Consider the following 22,035-nt stretch of genomic DNA (forward strand, 5'->3'; position numbering starts at 1 on the left):
AATAATAGAAGAACTTGGATTCATCTTCTATTTTCTAGACGAGGGATTTTAGTATTGAAGTTCCCGCTCACTTGACCGATGATGTTCAACTTCAACCTATTTTCAATCGATTTCATTAGATTAAGATATAATATCATATTCATTGTGGTGCAGTTAGGCCAGGTGACCTTGGGTGCCAGCGGAAGGTGGAGTTTCTTGATAATAATTTGTTTTAAAGCTTTCGTTGGAGCTCCGCAAACATATGTGCAGTTGCTACATATTATTGAAACCAAACGCTATTGAAAGGTACACGTCTTTGGTGTAGTTTTGGGTAAAAAAACTCATTTAACATCTACTCGAGGGAGTGCCGCCAAAATCCCGTCTGAATTCCCTTTGGACGGAAATAACGGACTGTAAAGCAAGGTACTGTTGCACTATCCAAACCCTCCTTTCGGTAATCCAAGCATTTATTTTTTAAAAATTTAAATAATAACTTACCAAATAAAAAAAAGCGTAAGTCGATTACTCACACAAAAAAAGTTATTACGATTTGTATTTGTAGCACGATTCGTGCGCCACCCTGTACGTAGAGCTTAAAAATTACGAAAGTTGTTATACAAGTATTTGATACATGAGGCACTTGAAGAAAACATATAGCGATTTGATACATATCAATTTCAAAAGGAAACATCACCAGGAAAGCAGTATAAACAAATTTTATACACATATTCGTTTTCTGGGGACTTGAAAAGTTATTGCTCCATTTCGACTATTTTTAGACGTGTGATCGCATACCTTAAGTCCGATTTATATACTGTAAAGTTAAAGAATCATAATGTACAAAATTTTGTTGAAATTGGTCGAACAGTTCCTGAAATATAGAATTTCCCTCAAAAGTGGGCGGTGCCAAGCCCTATTTCACCCGTATCATATTGGGTGTAAAATTGTATGGTTCTGATGTATTTATTTATTGATTTCTCGTACTTTTCGTAGTTTTTAACATAATCATTATATAGGGAGTGCGCGTGGTTATTATTTGATTTTACCCATTTTCACGTTATATAAAGAAGAGCTAAAAAAAACTTCGCCCTAGTACGTTTTATTGATTAAGCGTTAGCGGTAATATATATGTACATTAAACAATTTTAACAAATTTTTAATCCAGAGGTGTCCCTGACTACTGCGAACCCCTGTGCCAAATTACAGTGCTATATCTTAATATAGTGCTAAGATATGGCAATTTACAAGTTTTCGTTTAATGGTGTTTGTGGGCATGACAGCAGTCCGATTACGTCTATCTACAAACTTGTCCTCATTTTTTTGCCAAGAAATACCTAGTACCAAGTTTCATTACGATATCTCAATGTTTACTCAAGTTTTAGCTTGCACAGACAGACGGACGGACGAACATACGGATTTTAACTTGTTGCGTCATCCTGATCATTTATGTATATATAACTCCATATCTATCTCGATTAGTTTTTGGTGATACAAACAACCATTAGGTCAACAAAACTATTATTATCTGTAGCAACATGTTGCCAGAGTATAATAATAAAATTTTTTTTAATTTTTAGATCTTTTGAATTCTGAAAACCGTTGGATTTTTATAAAAAGTTATGCCGGAATTTAAGTACATATGTATAAATGTACATTCATACAAACATATAAAAAGTTATTAAATGATACACATTAAAATATTTACACGATTTTATACAAAATAAGAATTGTTGAACATATACTAATACTAGCAGAAGATCTAAGTATTATGTTTTCGACGGCTCAACGTCTTCATTCTCCGTGGTACTGTTTCCAACCAGTTTTGCAGGATGAACATAGGTTATGCCAGCTATATCTCTTGCGTATGGTTGTACGCCATTAGTTTGTAAATAGTAGTCTCCAGTTATGCTTAAAAATTTAAATGAGATAGTTAAATAAAAAAATCTTGCACATTTTTAAAAGAAATTATGTACTTTGTGGGGCAGTCATGACCCATCACAACACGCTGCTCTTCATTATCGACGTATTTGCCATTTTTAAAATCGGCCCAGTTCTTTGCTTTAACAGCATACAAATGGTTTGAGAATTCCTTCTTGACGCTTTCGGCCCAAAACCACCAAGATCGACGATGACTAGATAAATCTAGAAAGAGTGGTAAGTATAATTAATAAAAGATGTCCCTGTCAAATAGGAGATGGAGAATTTACTTAATTTCAGGGGTTTTAACATTTTGATAATAAAACATGCCTATGGATAAAAAAATATATTTAAGTTGAAATTTGACAAATGGAGTGTCGAAATTTAATTATTGTATATTGCAACATGGAAATTTTTTATTCAAAAGGTTAGTCTTTGTATTTCATGAAATGTTCTAATTTTCGCACAAGCTTTTCTCTCTAACTACTGAATAGACACTCACGGTAAATTCCTGATATAGATACATAATTATATAATAATCTTATATGAAACGTAAACTAACCCACCGTTATCGGAAAGAAGTTTATAATTTCTTTTCGGGCAGCCTGGTTGTAATGTCGTACCACCATTGGGCCAAAAATCTGCAGTCCCAGTACTCACTGGAGCTCCGTATATCCAGGCATCAGTGTGGATTACATCAACGAATTCGGCATCATCTTTACTCAAATGATACGAAAACGTTCCATAAAATAAAGGAAATGCAGGATCTAAAGCTGAAAGCCTTTGAAAAAATATTAGAACACGTTATATACTACAAAACATGGAAAAATGTTTAAATTGCTACATGTTATTTTAAATATTCTGTTATCGCAAATTTCAGCTGATGTTTTAAACGCAGCTGTATATAAGAGAGGTTTTTACAACGATATTGTTAACGTTATAATTTGGCATTATGGGAAGATTTTTCATTGACATTATAAAACTACGAAATCACGTTGCCAACTCTGATACTGTTAGCAAAACAATATTTTAAATAAAAATAGCAGGGACCGTTAAATAATGATTATTGTTGCGGTTTCTCATTGAAAAAATCAAGCACTTAGAATCGACATACAAAAACGTCATGTTAATCCTTTTTCGACGATCTTAGCATTTACATGATGATTTTTTAATTTCGGATTTTTATGATTTTCTTCACTGTTAATATTAATTTTGATTAATTTTACAAAGAATCATAAATAATTATTATTTTTGAACAAAAAATAGAAATAACAAACAATCATTATTTTGGAGCAAAATAAAAAACCAAAATAATGATTATTTATGGTTTTTATTTTTTTTGCTCAAAATAAAACTCATTTTTAGATCACAGCTTTCTTATGAAGGTTTTTGCTAACTTCGTTGCAGGTCCTTTTAGAACACATCTAAGAGATCAAATTTATGATATTGTATTGCCACGCCCCTTTTCGCCAATCCGAAAATTTAAAAAAAAATCGAATATCAAACGTAATTATTGAGATAGGGCTTTGAAATTTCACACACTGTATATATGTCCTGGTTTGCATGACCATTGAAAATTTTATCGCTATCAGATCCAAAACATGAAAGTTGGCAAGAAACATACGATTGTAGCTGCAACTAATAATTTCTTACCAAATTTTTATGTTATTCACAAAAGAGAGAAGAAAGATACATTTTAGTTTTTAAACACTTCATAAGAACACTGTGAGCAAAAGTGAGTTTTATTTTGAGCAAAAAATAATAAAAAATAAAATCCAAAAATAATAATTATTTATGATTTTTTGTATAATTAATCATTATCGCTGAAGAAAATCGTAAAACTTCATATATAATCATTATAACGTGATTTTTGAAATATAACTTATAATGATTATGGTCTCGAAAAATAGTAATAAAAATTTAAAAAAAAAAAATATTTTGTCAAAAGATGAATTATTTTAGTTTTTGACTTTTATTTTTTTATTTTTTGTGGCTTTACCTATACACATTTTTTTTTGTATGAATTAAATCAATCCTCAATTCACAAATAATTTATTATTGCACAAAATTTAAAATGTTGAAGTTTAATATAATGTTACATATAAATACTTTGTGCAATACCTGGGAAGTTTTTTCGTTTTGCCGTTACGCCTGTACACTTCTCGTCCAATTATGCCGGCCATTTGTCCGCCTAGAGAATGACCTACTATATGGAATTTGTCTATGTCCAAGCCCATCTCAAACATGGAAATTAAGTTTCTTGCCAAAACAGACGCAATCTTTAATTGGGTTTGAATTATTTTTGTTTTAATAAAACGCTGGCTTTTTTAATAAAATCAATTACCTGTTTACAATTGACCACAGCGTCAAACATATAATTGCCATTAGCTAATTCACCCCAATCCAATATAATTAGATTGACATCGCTTCGTTGGAGATACGCATCCACAATCACATGTATACTCTCAAAGTCTGCGTCCTCGAGATAACCGTGTATATACAGAGCTGTATTCTTTGTTTTAGAGAAGTTAGAATCTTCTAACAGCGATTTGTAGTCATCTAGATTAAAAATGTTGCTGTCGGCATAGGTTGGACTGTAATATAATTTTTGAAAAGGATATAACAGTAAAAGTAATATTGAGGAGTGACGTTGAATGTGACCACAATGACATAATTTGAAACCCGAATTCTCCATATAACGCTTTAATATCTATGGCTACAAAAAAAGGATTTGGATGATGAAGGTATACAAATAGTTATAATAGTTTTATTTAAGATAAAGAAAAATAAACATACATTTAGGTAATGTATAAATCATATAATTTATGATCATAATTGCTCATCATATGCCTATAGTTATTGGGTGCGCAACTACGTTCTCGTTGTGTTTTTTTTAAATAAAAATGCAATGAAAGGAAATTGTTACAAATGAATTATTCGAAGTATTGCCCATCGCTAGTCACACCTGTTTTCAGGTATATTTAAACGGATTTGGCAACGTTAGGCCGCGCGTTGTCATGCAGCAGAATACTTTTTTTGATTTTTTTTTGTTAGCGCATGTATTCGCTTTGAAATGGCTTAGAGGGTAAAACCCAATGCTGAAGCAAGCAATTCTTGCATTTGACACGGATCTTCATCGAGCTACGTCTGCAATTCACCGTATTCGAAGATTTTTGGCCTTCCTTCACGCGGACGGTTGTTAATATCGAAATCACCGTCTTTGAAGCGTCGAAACTAATCACGGCACGTTGTTTCACTTGAAGCAGCACCTCCGTAAACTTTTTGGAGTTATCGATGTGCTCCAGCCGTCGCTTTTTTGACCGAAATAAGAAAAAAGGCACTTGCTGTGCCACGCCCACTGTCTAATTTTGAACGCGGTTCCAATAAAGTCATCTCATACCATACCAGAGATACAATTTAATGTCTCTGACGGGTTAAGTGCTAGATTTATCGCGCTTTTAGTAGTTTTTAACATTACCGTTATATGGGAAGAGGGCAAGGTTGTCACCTGGTTTCACCAATTTTCGCCCACTTTTCCAAAAAAATTTTAACTGCAGATGCCCTCTCTATTGTGATCCTGTATACCAAATTACAGTCTTGTATCCTATTGTGGAGCTTAGTTATGGCAATTTATTTGTTTTTTACTCAAGTTACAGCTTGCACAGACGGACGTACGGACGGACGGACAGACAGTCACCCGGATTTCCACTCGTCTCTTCATCCTGATCATTTATATATATAACTCTATATCTAACTCGATTAGTTATAGGTGATGCAAACAACCGTTAGGTGAACAAAACTATTATACAAGTACTCTATAGCAACACGTTACGAGAGTATAAAAATATATACATATACTTCAAAACATAAGCATGTGTTTAAAATACAAAAAAAATTATTATAATTTAGAGTAAAATACCGAAAAAAATCAAAACTCAACCACACTCGAAGCAATCGACAATGCAAGATTTAAACGTCAACGATTGTTGGTCACTCCTCGCTCTACGTTCGCCGATAAGCTAAATGTATGTTCCAAACTATAATTCTTATGGCTAATTGTAAAAAATATTCGAACAATTGCTTGATATTAAAAACGATATAATTGAACTGCAACCAAATACATAATATTTTAAGCTGCCAGACAATTGTACACGCAAGCAAAGTTAATTAATTGACAAGTATTTTTCCGGGTATACAAAATAATTACTTGAATCATAACTGGCTCAGTAATCGGCCTATATTGGCAACAAAAATCAGTTTCCGGATACAAGAATATTGTGTACCGAATAGTACTGAATTAAACAAAATTGAAAATATTTATAATTAAAAACTATAAATTCTATTGTTAAAATAAAGATTATTTCTGCTACATACGGCATTTATAATAAAAAATATTAAGTTTTATCAACTAATAACTTTGTAAATTACACATTTGTTTCAAGCTTCAATATAACATTAATCAACTAAACAATTCAACATGTTATGATGATTTGTGCTTAAAGATAATTCACAATCATCAATTATCAATTATTTTCAAATTGTCATTCATGTAAAAATTTTATTCCTGTCGATTATTATACCCCCTATAATGTTTTCGCCTTCATTCATAAATAACATTTTTACTCAATTGAACAGCTTACTACAATCTAATTTAATTATACCTTAGCCACAGCAAGACGTGTCCGGGGTCTTCTATCATACTATTATCCTATTACAAAATTTATTCATGCAAAACGAATCTATATAAAATTTATCTTCTATACGTCTAAAATTCCATGGTTTGTAAATCACAATTTCATTTCAAAGTCTATTTGGGTATCAGTTTCAATTTGTGGTTTATCAATGAATGACATCAGCTAGTATATTATAATTGTTAAAAAACACTTTTCTCTTTCTACACCGTTTTTTAATGAAGCAATGCATTTACTGAAAGAAGGAACAAGCGATTTCGAATTTTTCATTTAACAAATAAGGAAGGCTAAGTTCGGGTTTATCCCAAAATTTTTATGCTCTTGCAACTTGCAAGCATCAAGGCCGGCGAAATACTCACACGTGTTGGCAAAACTTTGTATTAAAAAATGTTGCGAAAGAATTCAGCATGCATTATTCGACGAAACCGTGAGTGGATAACAATCGAATTTGGTATCTTATAAACTTATATTGAAGTTTTATTAATATATTTTAATCGCATTAATTTTCACTGAAACTTGTCCATTTAATTTCATTAAAATATCACATATTTTGACCAACCTGTACAGTTTAAAGTCGGGTGGAAAGTCGGAAATCATTATATATGCTATATTTGGGGCAGAGGTATACTTGAGAACATAACATACATAGTTTCAAGCAATTGTATGGTATATCACACACTGAACGACATATTCGTCATATGACTTGTTAAAAAAACGGTAATTTGCATATATGGTATAAGACCAGCCGGAAGTTTGAAAATTGTATATTAGGTATATGGGGTCTAAAGGCAACATCATATACTATTAACATGCCACATTGTTATAATATGCTCCCTGAGTTTTAATGCGGTAAACTTACCATCACCAATATATGTATATGAAATAAAAACAGCCTGATGTTAAAAATCGTGAAATTAATTATGAGGCTAGAGCAAGTTTTCACGCGATTTTATATGACGGTGCAACATTACATTGTTATTAGAAAAACACGCTTTCTCGTTTTCACTAAGATAGCACACATATTGGCCTTTACATGGGGTATAAAATAAACCGAATGTTCGAAAATCTTTCTATTAGGTATATGGCCGCTAAGAGAGGGATTCATCCGATTTAACCCATTTTTGACATACAGAAGATATACCGAATTTCAATAACATATCTCACATATGGAATTTAAATATGTGTTATATGTGAAGTAGCCGTGATTGTAGTTCGACCCCAATCGTCAAATTTTGACAGCGGGTCCTATAAAGCCCTCTCCTATGATCTCGGGCGAAAATTTTTATATGTTAACGATTGATTTATCGCGCTTTTACTAGTTTTTAACAGAACCGTTATATTGAAAGTGGTCGGGGTTATCATCCCATTTTTGCAGTGCCGCTAGGGGTGCTTAAGAGATTTCTGTTGAGCGAATTTTGTTATTGTGTCTGAAGTTAGGAGATATGAGCAGTAAACCTCTTAGAAGGCGGGGCCACCCCCATTTTTTTTATATTCTAAAAACTTACCCATAAAAGTGTATAAACTTCGCAACTGTTAGATCCGCATGAGCCGTTTTCAAGCCCATTAATAATCCTGTAAGAAGTTATATAAAGTTTAGAATTGTTAAATTATAAAATATATTTTATAAACGGAAAATAACACACAGTGTTCGTTAAAACTAAAGCACGACAATTACTACAAGTATACTACTAACTAACTCGATACAATTTTCCAACGTTTGCTTTTAACTTTTTTCTATATTATTTATTAGAATATTCTCTCTAAACAAAAAGGTTGTTTGAAATACAATTAGAAATGCTGTTCCACGAATATTGTGTTTGCGTATATGAGATTATGGGGTTGTTGGGGAAAAACAATCTGCAAAACATCGTTGTAGAGCACGAGACCGCCCTATGAACTCCGGACCCGAGAGGAATTCTCCCCGATCTCCGACCTCTTTCCTTCACTGGAGGTTGATATCGAATGATTGGGTAGGCCACCGCAAAATACAAGTTAAAAAGTATTGTATGTACTTAGACGTGTGGGATTGTATCCGGCTTCAGCCGCATTTCCACTTCATACCATATAAATAGTATTTATCAATAACTTTAAATTGTATCCACTCCGTCGCTTCATTGTTGCCTATTTTTATTTTACATTGCATTTAAAAAGCTATGGATTTAATCATTGCCCTTTTGATCAGCGACCCAGTTTCAATCCAACGGAGTTTTTGTTGATGGACAGATTAAAATGTGTTTTTGCGAATTCAAGCTGAGCTCTACGATTATTTCTTAAACTGTTTTCGATAATTAGCTGTTGAATGGATGTCTATATAGGCCGGGTGGAATATATTCGCTTTAGATCGCACGGATATAAAATACTGTACGAATGAAATGGACTGACTTAATCCTATTTATCATAGTACAATTTTTTTCATATATTTTAATTTTCTTAACGATGCTATTTTCTATAACAATAAATATACATACTTAAAAAAACAAAAACAAAAAAAAACACGCTTTTAAACCAATTCAAACTAATAAGAGAAAAATAATTCTTAGTATAAACTGATAGTTATACTGACCGAAAAATACTTATATTATTGTGAGAAAAGAGTGGAATGCTTTATGAAATATTTTTCGTATATTTTTTCTCTCAATAAAACAAATATTTTACGGTCAATATTACTGTCAGTTTATATAAAGAATTATTTTTCACTTTTTAGTTTGAAGTGCTTTAAAAGCGTGTTCTTTGGTTTCTAAACTATATTTATTTTTGTGATGTTTTCCTTTTTTTTAAGCATGTGTTTGAGTAAATTTGTTATTCAAATGACATGGATAGCTGATACTTTCAGCTGAAAAGTTTTAAGAGCATTTTTTTTTGTTTTTGGCAGTGCCTATCAAATTGTTGATTCTTTTGTCACAGTCCCATTCAATGCCACAAAAAAATTACAAACATATATACATACAAACATACATAGATACAACCATACGGGTGAAGCTAATAAAAGTGTTACTCCAACTACACGATCTTATTGAATTAAAATAAAAAAATTTAACAAAATAATAATTTGCAACCATTTTAACATTACGCATTGTACTTAACACATTGTACTTACAAGTATTTTTGACAGATACTTTATGTAAAGAGTCTACCAACAAGAACGAGGTGATGTTAAGATAAAATAAAACACTCAAATTTGGTCAAAATGAGTTCTGTGTTTTTGGTTATGATCAGAGAAAATAATCTAATATACATTTCTCGAAATTACCTTACTACACGCAGTAACCTTGGACAATTTTCAAGCGTTGTTCCAAAGTAAAACAAACTACGATGAAATGGCAAACCTTCCTGAACACACTGACTAAATTTGACACTAATCCGTAACCAAACAAGTCCGGGTGAAACCGAGCATTTTATACGCTTGCAAAGTGCAAGGATACCTCAAAGTCACTATTTGTGCAAAGTTTTATCCAAATATATTTATTGGTGATTGATTTGTGTACTGGAAAGTGAATGAATCATATGAAATTTAAAATTGTGCTATATAGTAGGTGTGGTTGTAGTCCGATTTCGATTCTGAAAATATTCAGGCTAGTGTTGCTGAAGATCGCAATTTGTCGATTTCAAAATGTTCTCAAGAATTGGGACTGTCTCAAACTACAAGTACAACCTGGCGGATTTTGAGAAATGAGTTGGGCTTGCATGCGTACAAAATTGTGCTCACTCCAGAACTGAAGTCATTGGACCACCGTTAACGTCGTGAATTTGCTGATTTTGCTTTGAAACAACTTGAAAACGATAACGATTTTTTTTTAAAAAACCATCTTCTCCGATGAGGCTAACTTTCATCTGAGTGGTGTGGTAAATAAACAAAATTGTCGATTCTGGTGCGAAAAAAATCCACAAATTACATATTCATGAGTAACGATTACATTCACCTAAATTGACAATTTGATGTGGATTTTAGTCTGGTGGAATCATTGGTCCGTATTTCTTTCGAAATGAAGCTGCTGACACCGTTACTGTCAATAGATAGCATTATAGATCGATGATAACAACTTTTTATGGTCACAATTAGAAGAGGTTGATCTTGACAACCTCTGGTTCTAACAAGACGGGGCTACGCGCCACAGAGCAGGTGAAACAATCGAATTATTGCGAGAAAAGTTTGGAGATTCGACAATTTCAAGAAATTGTGTGGCCTCCAAGAAATTGTGATTTAGCACCATTAGACTACTTCTTGTTCGCTTATTTGAAATCATTGGTCTTTAACAATAAACTAGACTCTCTTCAAGCTTTAGACGTCAATATTGCACGTGCTGTTCATGACATACGACTTGATTTAGTGTGAAGCAGTACGTACTCGAAAATTGTGTTCATCGAATTCGTTCCTGCAAAAGAAGTCGTGGAGGCCATTTGAATGATGTTTTATTCAGAACTCAATTGCATCGATTGTACTTCACATTAAATAAAAAACATTTCTTAACAATTTGTGTGTTTTTTTTTTTTAAATCATATCACTTTTATTGGAAAACCCTTTACTAACTTTATTTTTTAATTAAATTCTCAGTTATTTTTAGGTACTTACTTGACTTAATCTTTACAGGTTTGAACATAGTGGCTAAAATAGATAAGAAAAATTAATTAATTACAATAATAAGTAATACTAATTTTTAGTATATAATAAATTGATTAATGATGTGATTATAGATAAGAATTTAATTGATATATAACCAGATTGTAACCAATTCAATTTGCACCTTCTCGTTCATTAACGTTCTCTGACTAAACATCGTTTGCAATCGAATTTTCAACACTCTCATTTACTGCTCTTACATAATACGAAATTCAAAATGAAAGAAGCAAGCGTAAGAAATTATGGTTAAAATGGAATTTTTCCAGGAGTCATCAAAAGTGTATAATAAAACAAGTGAACAAGGGCTAAGTTCGAGTGTAATCGAACATTTTATACTTCTCGCAATTTGCTAGGATCAAAGCCGGGCAAATACCTTCAGGTGTTGGTGGCTAAATTTAATATATTAAGCATATGAGCAAAAAGTCAACTACAGAAACATTATTAACATCATTATACTAGGGATATAAGGTTTAGACGACGGTCAATATCACGTAAGTACAAGTATATTGCCCAGCTGGAAAATCAGAAGTCATTATTTAGGATATTTGGGTTGGGGGAAGGTATTAACTGATTTCGTTAACTTTTGACATTACTAAAGTGCACTGAGCAACAACTCACAACACACAACAAGGACATACATATTCGGCATAGAGCCTACTAGAATAACGAAAATCATTATGCAAAACAACGTACCTACAAAAATTTCTAAATTGCGTTTTTTATTAATTACAATTCACTACATTATATTAGATACATATGTATATGTTTAAATTTTAAGCTTCAGCTTCTAGTTATAACCAAAATTCAAATCTGGTTTTAATATGAATAGTTTCTTTTTTATATCGTTTTTCCCTTCTCCCCATAGTACATATTGGAGAGTTAGGTTAATTCGTTTCCCGATTTTGTACTTTTCGGCATTAAACTATAGCTTATTCAATGAACTAGGTTATAGACCTAATAATTACGATTTTCCAAAATAAATTTTTGAGGTCTTCGTTGTCCCTCACATCTGTGAAATTTATACAAGTGTCTTTTGAAGGTTAGGTATTACTATTTAAGGCTAGACCTAGTCTTCAATTCTAGTGTCATTCATTCCTTGAAACTTTTCAGCATGGTAGGTACATATTTGTTTAAATCCCCGACAAAGCAATATTTAAATGCTAGATTTTGTTAAATACTGGGCGGCCTTCTGCATTGTTGCAGTTCGGTCCTCATTTCGGTGGTGATTGAACTAGGATTTCTATTTATATAGCAGAAAAAATTAAAATTGGCAAAGCTAATCTTTTGAACACATTATCATAACCCCAAAAGTACGATGAAAACATCAAAACATAATAAAGTCATTTCCAAGAGATCATACGTGTTTTGTTAATTTGATAGAAAAATGTTCTTCGTGCAAACTTTTTATTAGTGCAAATACAACAACTAGTAGTTAAGTTTTTGTTTTCCCAAAAATAAAATTGTAACACAAACAACAACGACGGACTTACGCTTACATGTCCGCCGAAATTTCCTAGTGGTTTGTGAGATAAGTACATTATTATACAGTATTAAATATATTATTACAGTTTATAGGAATGTCGGAAATTATTGTATTGGGTGAATTGAAGTTAGATCGTGGTCTGGACTGATTTCGTTAGTTTTGAAATTAAACTAAGGTACTTTCAAGTTTTTTTTTCTACTCGATATTAAGATAACTCACACATTGCTCAATATATTCAAAATCAAGTCAGCTAGAATAGGTAGGTAGGTAGGTAGGTAAGAGTGCTGCACCTTCGGGCACAATTTGCGCTAAAAGTGCTATTTTGATACACTAACGTAAGACCTTGTATCTTGATATCACGTTCTATTTTTGTGTTCAAACCATTTGGTTCCCTAAATGAAACTAATTATCTCCGTTATGATTTTTGCATATATACATTTGAGGTTTGGTAAGTGATGGATTCCAAAAGTTCGATATCTGATTTGTTATAGAGCTGGGCACTCACAGCGGAAGTGTAAAATCGTTTTCTTGCTATCTTCGAGTTTGCAGCTACGGCAAGAATTGTAGGGCATACCCATTTTTAACGCTTTGTCCTTTTTCGAATTGTATATGTTCGAATTGCGTATTGAGCTCCCTCTTGATCGTCCCTAGCGGACACAGTATTGTCTCTGCCTCGCATTCGTCTAAAGAGGCTCCTGACTTAGCCAACTCGTCTGTCTTCCGCTGGAAGATGCTTGTTAAGTTTGGTAGACGAAAAGATAAAGAGATATCTGGATCCTCGGAATATAGCCCCGTCCCTACATCGCTATCCATTTTGGACCCGTCGATATAGATTGTGGTAGTACTCTCCTCCCCAACTAAACCTCTTCTCCATTCACGTCTATAGGGTATTCTCACCTGGAAGCAAAATTGAAGGAGCACATTAAGTGCATCATTCGGACGTGATTTAAACGCGACGGTAACCCCTGAATAGGCTGTCCTCTAAATTCCATTTAGTTTTCTGATCTTATATTATTTATTTAATGTTGGCTACCAAATCAGTACTCCATGTGTAAGAATTGGTCTAATGACGGCCATTTCTGCTGAGTATCATATAAGCTTTCCTAATACGTGTCTAAATATTCAATTTCCAGTACAGTTTGGTATCTATCTCCACCCCCAAATATTTTGCAGTTGGAGACATAGATATTGTAGTACCACCAAATGTGGAGAAGTGAAATTGAAGTATTATGATTTTATTCCTGAATACCATCAATTTCATTTTACTAGGGTTTACACCTAGTCCATTATTCAAGGCCCATTTTTTTAAAATTGTTAGCCAATAGGTGCTACTTACTACTGCGATGCCCTGTGCCAAATTACAGTTTTGTATCTTAATTATGTGCTTAGTTACGGCATGGTTTTCGTTTAATGGCGTTTTGTGGGCGTGGCAGTGGAACCCGTGTCTCTTTTGCCAAGGAACCCGTGTACCAAGTTGCATTACGATATGGACGGACGGACAGACAGGCAGTCACTCGGAATTCAACTCGGCTCGTCCGCTTGATGATTTATATGTACATACATAACTCCATATCTATCTCGATTTGTTTTAGGTGATACAGACTTCACCTCAGGTTATCGGCGGTGATTTTCCAAATATACATAGATAAGAAACACTAAATTCTATTCCGACACTAAATAACATTAAGCTTAAAAATCCAATTTTTTAAGTACGAAAAAAAGTTATAATATATTATAATAGTTATAGCAGTAAATTGCAATTTTTTGTACAATTATAAACTTAAGATTAAATTCCAAATGGTGTTCAATACGATTTTAATAACAAACATGTATTTTTATTACCATATCATATGGGCAATTTATTCATATGTTTGTATAAATAACCACATACTACAACATATGTATGTATATATTAGGGTAAACCTAATTTTTTGAATGTTTTTAAGCACACGCAATCTGTTGCATAATTTTGACTATACATATAGAGGTATGCATAATGATCAGAATGACAAGACCATTTGATTTCCATATATCGTCTGTACGTCTATTGTCCATTGCAAATGGAGCGCTTGAATATTCAACTTCATGCTGTACATATAATTTAATGAGTGTTTTAATTCACTAATCATAGACACAGTTTTATGATTTTCGACCTTTGATGGTTAACTTTATATCACATATTTTGGTAAGGGAATGATTTGGCGTAGAATTTCCCTATGCCCTATATAAAGATCTGCAGCTCTATAGTTGGCTTAGTGATTGAGAAATAACAACTAGTTTAAGGCAGAATATTTCCCTTGGTATAATTTGTGTCGGTACCAAAAATTACTGATGTCGTTCCATACCTTCTCTTAGCACTAATATACTGAATTTTAGTATCTGTCGATCATGTTAGCTCAATATTAAATATTTCGGATACTAAGCAATATAGAATGCGTAATTTTTTATATCGGTATGTAAACCTTAAGTAATTTTACATTTATTAACCATAAGCAACATCTTATGTTCGATTGCACCTGAAGTTAACCCACGGAGTCCTATTTGTTTTACCAGTGCTCTGTGCATATTATCTTAAGAAATCTAACTCTTACTCGTAAATGGGGCTATTTAGATTAGAGTATTTTTAAGCACTAGAACAAAATGTGCTATGTAAATTTGAGGTGTTGGTAAAGTTTGATTATTTTAAGGCAATTTTTTTTCTTAACAATTTTATAATTCAATGAAAAAAAAAATCATTTTAAATTGCAAAACTCATTGATAAAAAAATTTACTGCTCTACAAAATGGTATGTTATATTTTTTTGATTAAGTCAAGCGTTTACGAGATATTCATTGTCAAATATCAATCAATGCATATCATATATACAGATATATATTTTTTATTTTATAAGTAACCATTTTTGTAGAGTAATAAATTTCTTACAAAATTATATGTTTCCGATTTATAATGATTTTTTTCATTAAGTTATAAGATTCATAGCAAAAAAATTTGCCTTAAAATAATCAAACTTTAACCGTTATTAGATTTTGGTAGAGCATTCAATTTCCTACAAAATCTATGAAACTAGATATATTTTTAAGTAATTGGAAGAATTGATAGTAATAAAAGAAAAAATGATAACTTAGGTTGCACCGAAGCTTTAATATACTTCACAAATACCAAAGATTCCTTACAAGAACTTGGATTGGTCAGTTGCTTGCCAATTTGGTAAAAATATCGCGTCAAATGAAAAAGTTTTCCATACAAACATTTATTCCGATCGTTCAGTTTGTATGACAGCTATATGCTATAGTAATTCGATCTGAACAATTTCTTTAGAGATTACACCGTTGACTTAAATATTAATCCGTGCTAAATTTTGTTAAGATATCTCCTCAAATGAAAAAGTTGTCTATACAAGCTCTAGATTCCGATTATACAGTTTGCATGGCAGTTATATGATTTAGTGGGCCGATATCGGCGATTCTGACTAATAAGCAACTTCTTGAGGGAAATCGCGTGTACAAAGTTTCAAATCGATATCTCAAAAACTGTTGGACGGACAGACGACGTTTCCTTCTAGCTATTACAAACATCGTAGCAAACTTAATATACCCTGTTCAATGTATAAAAAAAAAGAAAACTGTAAGGCAGAGGCCCTTCCCTTTACATTTAAGAGCTCATACTTGAAGAGATTTCTTAGAGGTACCAAAGGTTTTAGAGAACCAAGGGAAATAATATATTCGTATTTTTGGCCCACCCTAATAAATATCAATATGGTATAAGATGATAATATAAATATAAATATATATACATATTTATGTACATGTACAGTAAGTAAGTCCATAAGTACACATATCCATACACATGTACATACATAAAAAACAATGATGAGCAGATTCTTTCGCCGAAACTATTTGCATTTAAATCTCATAAGACAATGAACTTTGTACAAGTTTAATTACACCGTAAATAAAAAACTATTACAAGTAGTTCAGTAATTTTTTCTTGATTACCATACACTTTAGAGACTGTGAAAAACATTGGCTTTCAAGTCGTCATACTAAAGTTTGCCATACTTAACCTTGCCTCAGCCGTTTCTAAACAACTTACATGTGTCCTTTTATTTGAGGTCTCAACGAAGCGGAAAATTTGCTCAGACTTACAACTTCACAGTAGAATTCTTGCACAGTTATTCGCTTCAATAACAAGCTGTCTGAACTAATCAGTTTTCAGTTTAGCAACTTAATATTGGCTTGTTACAAATTTTTGTTTGTGAAAATTACACAAAATTATTCAATAGTAATAAAGCAATATTACAATTTAATAATAAATACATATGTACGCTTATATGTACTATGTACATGCAGTAGTTTATACGCTCTCATAAATGAACGTTTTATTTACACAAATAAACTTTAAAACACGCGACAAGCAGAAGTACGCTTGATTATATATTTATGTATGTGTACCTGTTAATTGCTAAATATGTTTTCTGAGATTTCTTAATGTTAGGCACTGCTCACTTTAAAAATACGCCAAAACAATTTCGTGTGCCACTCTATGCGCAACAATGATTTAAATATTCGCGTTTGCTAAACAAGTTGTTACCGGTCGCAGATTTGAGCAAGCACTGATCAAATATTGCGAATGCCGAACGCAAGCAACCAACCGGAATTTGTTGCTCCATATTTGGAGCTCTCTCGAGAGCAATTAAACGTTTTTATATACTTAATAAATGTGTCAATATTATCTACAGTAGGGTGATCAAATAATTTCAAAAAATTTCAAAATAAATTCAATTATATATATAGTCTGAGCGTTTTTTTTTTTTCACAGGCGTCTCCTGAAGTTTCATGTTTTGTTTTAATTTTTAAAACAAACTTTTCCGCTCTACAAAAACGATCTCATTTGATTATTTCAATAATAATATTATTTTAAAATTTATATACTTATTTCAAAAGATGGATTTATTTGCTTTGGAAAAAAGAAATTTATTGCAAAAGATTAAAAAATTCCATCTTAAATATATGGGAAAAGTATATTCATTTAGGCACGATTTAAATTGAAAATAAAGAGGTTGTTGTTAACGTAGAGTTCTTTTTCTTAAGACAAAAACTGAATCTTCAGGAGACGTTTACAAAAAATTAAAAAACTTGAGAAATAACGGACACACTAATATATATATATATATAAACAGTGTTGTAAAAAAAAAACAGTAACACTCTAGTTGCATCCGTTGTCTTCAAATATTGCGTACAAATCGAAAGTAATATTAATTTATTTTGCTTATACTAGATTATCAGGAAGAAAAAAATTTTTTTTTCAAATATTCTATTAACAAAAAAATTTAATTTAATTTTTTGCGAGCTTTCCAAATTATTTTACTAACACCCTTATTTAAATAATATTCAGTGATACTGCCATTATTTTTAAAACTGCAGAGCACTTCCTTACTATTTAATTTAAAGCATCCAATTCGTTTTTTAGGTAGAGAGGCCACTTCATCACATTAAATTTTTATACCTGGATCCATTTATTAACAACAAGTTGTTGCATTCCCATTTCAAGGTCATTTCTTCCTCCGCATATGGTAGCATTATCTTCGCCAATATATTATCGTAGACTGGAGAACACATTTTTGCTTTTATCCAAAATATCAGACCATCTCCTCAGTGAGAAAAGCTTCCCCTGGGCATAATATTACCTTCACCATGTTTGCCAGTTTTTTTGAACATTTCATCAGACTATTGCAATTTTGATGCGTCATGTGTCGCTCTGCAAAAGCCCATCTTTTACGATATTATTTTTACTTAGAAGTGGAACTTTTCTAGCTGAGCGTGCCTTTAAACCGTTTTGAATTAGTCTATTCTACGAGAATCCTCCTTTTGGAATGAGGCTCGCTTTCTCCTCTGTTTATCCGTTGTGTACTTAAAAGTGTATTTCAGAAACCATTGCCGTGCATTATTGCTCTAATTTTTCCTTCGTTTTTATTAATTTTTTTAATGATATTCCTACCTACAGCTGTGCGGTGCACTTCGAGACACTTTCTAAATATAAAAGCCGAATATAACGTACTTCACAAAATTTGTAATTTAAAGGTAAAATTACTTGAAACGTTTTAACCTAAATCTCCTTTTCCGAAATTAATAGAAATAAAAAAAGATATACATGGAGTTGTGGATAGTTTCTATATGATACGGTAAAGTTTTTTTTCCAAAAGTGTATATGTACATATGAATATAAAATATAAACAAAAACTAATTCGGTTAAGAAATCAACTTGACAATGAACTTCATAGAGATTAACATACATACATATGTATGTACCATATAACCGTTCATTTTTTGTCAATTAATTTTATACAATGAACAGGGTATATTAAGTTTGCCACGAAGTTTGTAACAGCTAGGAGGAAACGTCGGAGACCCTATAAAATACAATATATATGGTATATAAATGATCGGCATGACGAGCTAAGTCGATTTGGCTATGTCTGTCTGTTCATCTTTATACGTATAGCATACAGCTACCAAAGAAACTGAACGATCGTAATAAAGTGCTTGTATGGAATATTTTTTCATTTGAGGAGATATTTTCAAGAAATTTGACATGGGTTATTGTCTAAAGCAATCATGCAATCTGCACAGAAATTGTTCAGATCGGATCATTATAGCATATAGCTGTTATACAAACTTAACGATCGAGATCAAGTGCTTGTATGGAAAGCTTTTTCATTTGACGAAATATCTTCAAGAAACTCGGCATGGGTTATTGTCCAAGGCAATACAAACTGACTAAACTATATTTTGTATTTATGTAGGGTATTATAGCTTCGATGCAACCGAAGTCAACGTGTTTTCTTGTTTGTATGTAAAATGCATAATCGTACATACTATGTATAAATTTGTATCTTGGAAGTATAAAGTCAAATCGCCAAAGTTGATATACCATATTTCTCTTATTGAAGTTAAGACCTAGTTAAGAGTTAGGGCTCAAGTGGTTGCTCTCTATTTCTATGAAATAGTTTTTGGAGGGCTGCAAACTTAGTGGTGAGAAATTTTTATTAATTTGTTTGGTCTTCATTGAGAAATCTGACCGTTAATCATCTAGAATCTAGTGTCAAGGTTGTCATATAAAGACTACCGCAATGTATAAATATACATTTTATATATTAAGATAAACTAAATTTGTAAACTTCTTTTTTAGAATTCAATTTGCAAACTCTCATTTTTTTCTTCCTATTTTCCTTATATAACCTGACTTTGGCAAAACTTTTAAAAAAGTAAATCACTCGACTTTCATACAAAAACTTGATGTTTTTGGCTTTCAGCCAAGATTATTTCAATTGATATCTTCTTATCTTAATCATAAATCCCAGCGAGTGATATTTAATGATACTCTCTCAGATTTCAAAGAATTAATGTTTCTTACGGTGTTCCGCAAGGCAGTCATCTTGCTCCGTTTCTATTCTTATTATTTATTAACTATAGTTCTTCTGTAATAGAATACTCAAACATTTTCTATAAGCCAAGAACGTAAAGTTGTTTACTTCAACCCATTAATGGTATCTGTTGCAAACAGACTTAAACAATTTGGTTGTTTGGTGTGATAGAAATGATACGCCACTGAAGATTAAAAAATGTAGGACGAAGAGCTTTTGCCATAGATCTGTGCACACCTCTCCCTATGTAATTAAAAGCTATAGTCTAGACTCTCGAGCATATATAGACATTCCAGGCGGGAATCATTATCGAGTAGAGACAATCATAGCCACACCCACTTTAATTTCGATTTCGATCAGCGCTGATCGATTATGGCACCGCAGAGTGGATGCGAGATTCAGCGATGAATTCCGTGCGTACTTTGCTATTATACTGCACTCTGCGGGCACCCTAAGGGTGAATAAATTTAGGCACAGAATAGCACTGTTAGAATATAGTTCAACTTTTGATAGACTAAACAGTTTGCATTTGTTAATGGCATGTTTATGCTCTCAAACCGAGTGAGTCAGTAAATCTCCGATAGGCTGTTTTAAAATTGTTTTTTACCTACATTACTCTTTAATTATATAAGTAATTTTTTATATTCGATAATAAAAAATGGAAATATATTATGTATGTATGATATATTAAGATAAATTGTATAAAGATTGGTATCATTATCAGTACTTATTCGTTCTAATCAACCATTTACTTTTTATACCCTGAACAGGGGTTAAGTTTGCCCTATATCCTATAAAATATATTGTATATATAAATAATTAGCCTGACGTGCTGAGTTGATTTAGCCATTCTCGTCCGTCTGTTATATACGCCAACAAGTCCCTCAGATTTTGAGATATCGCTCAGAAATTTTGTAAACTTTTGTTTTTGACAAGATATATTGATGAAATTTGGCATAAACGATTGTCCAAGGCAACGCCACAAAATCTGGAAAGATTTTTCAGATCGGACCATTATAGCACATAACTGCTATACAAACTGACGGTCAAAATATTGTTCTTGTATAGAAAACTTATTTATTTTTATTTTTTCTCAACACCTAATCTTTGTTTTTACTCTCCTTATTCGCTTCTGACTGGTCCTAGACTGAATATACACCAATCATAGGGTCTAATGGTGAGCATATCATTATTACCACACGCCCATAAGATCCACCTCTCATAAAATTGAATCCAAGTCGTTTGGAAGTAAGTTAGTTGTTGTCACCTTGTTTCAGCGGGCTGGGGTAACAGGTAAAGAGGTGTTAGATGGGACGACGAGTTGGCCCGCTCTGCAGCCTCCACAAAAATGGTAGTACCAAAACCATGCGTAGCGGGTGGTCCACATACCATTAAAGAGCTGCTCCGTAGGGAGGAAAGAGTAGGCAGGAGATACATTGGCAACAACTCCAAGGCATGCGCCATGCCAGGTTGCAATTGGCGGGGTTACGACCTCAAACGGTTTAAAGCCATAATCAATCTTCCGAGGAACAAATTCCGGCTGCTTGTCGCGTTCTACACCGGCCATTGCAGGCTCAATAAGCATCTATTCAACATGGGCTTAGTCTCTTCTGCAAACTGTTCTGTTCTGTAACATGGAGCCGAAAACCCCAGAGCACCTGCTCGTGGGCTGCACAGCAGTCTGCAGACGCAGAATTAAGGCCCTGGAAGCAGGGAGGGATCGCATCGCTTCACTAGCAACCAGCAGAATATTGGAGTTTCATCATGCTGGAGCTAGATGAATCTATATGACTTAGGGAAGGGCACAATAGACCATAGGTCGCGTGGCATATCTCTAAGCTATTCTATCTATCTAGATGGAAGTTTTTGTGAGGACCTTTAAAGAAATGGTTGGTGTTCTGCAGGAGCTCGTTGCATGTGAAAC

General features: G+C 32.7%; 1 protein-coding gene across 5 annotated transcripts; it reads right to left on the reverse strand.

The window, feature by feature from the left end:
- Positions 1–1,654: 1,654 nt before the first annotated feature.
- LOC106624250 (lipase member H-A) lies at positions 1,655–17,309 on the reverse strand. Of its 5 annotated transcripts, none has more exons than XM_036376481.2 (8): positions 17,194–17,309; positions 11,158–11,190; positions 8,093–8,159; positions 4,241–4,490; positions 4,018–4,175; positions 2,463–2,677; positions 1,953–2,121; positions 1,655–1,887 (listed from the first exon to the last, which is right to left on the reverse strand). In XM_036376481.2, the coding sequence occupies exons 2-8, from the start codon at positions 11,183–11,185 to the stop codon at positions 1,746–1,748; spliced, it is 1,029 nt and encodes a 342-aa protein (XP_036232374.2). In that variant the 5' UTR covers positions 11,186–11,190; positions 17,194–17,309; the 3' UTR covers positions 1,655–1,745. The 5 variants fall into 5 exon arrangements, with proteins under 5 accessions (XP_036232374.2, XP_036232371.2, XP_036232372.2 ...); XM_036376478.2 differs by having other exon boundaries at positions 17,140–17,308; XM_036376479.2 differs by lacking the exon at positions 17,194–17,309 and adding an exon at positions 16,781–17,115.
- Positions 17,310–22,035: the final 4,726 nt, after the last annotated feature.

The sequence above is a fragment of the Bactrocera oleae genome, chromosome 3 (assembly GCF_042242935.1).
Source record: "Bactrocera oleae isolate idBacOlea1 chromosome 3, idBacOlea1, whole genome shotgun sequence".
In the NCBI taxonomy this organism is placed as follows: domain Eukaryota; kingdom Metazoa; phylum Arthropoda; class Insecta; order Diptera; family Tephritidae; genus Bactrocera; species Bactrocera oleae.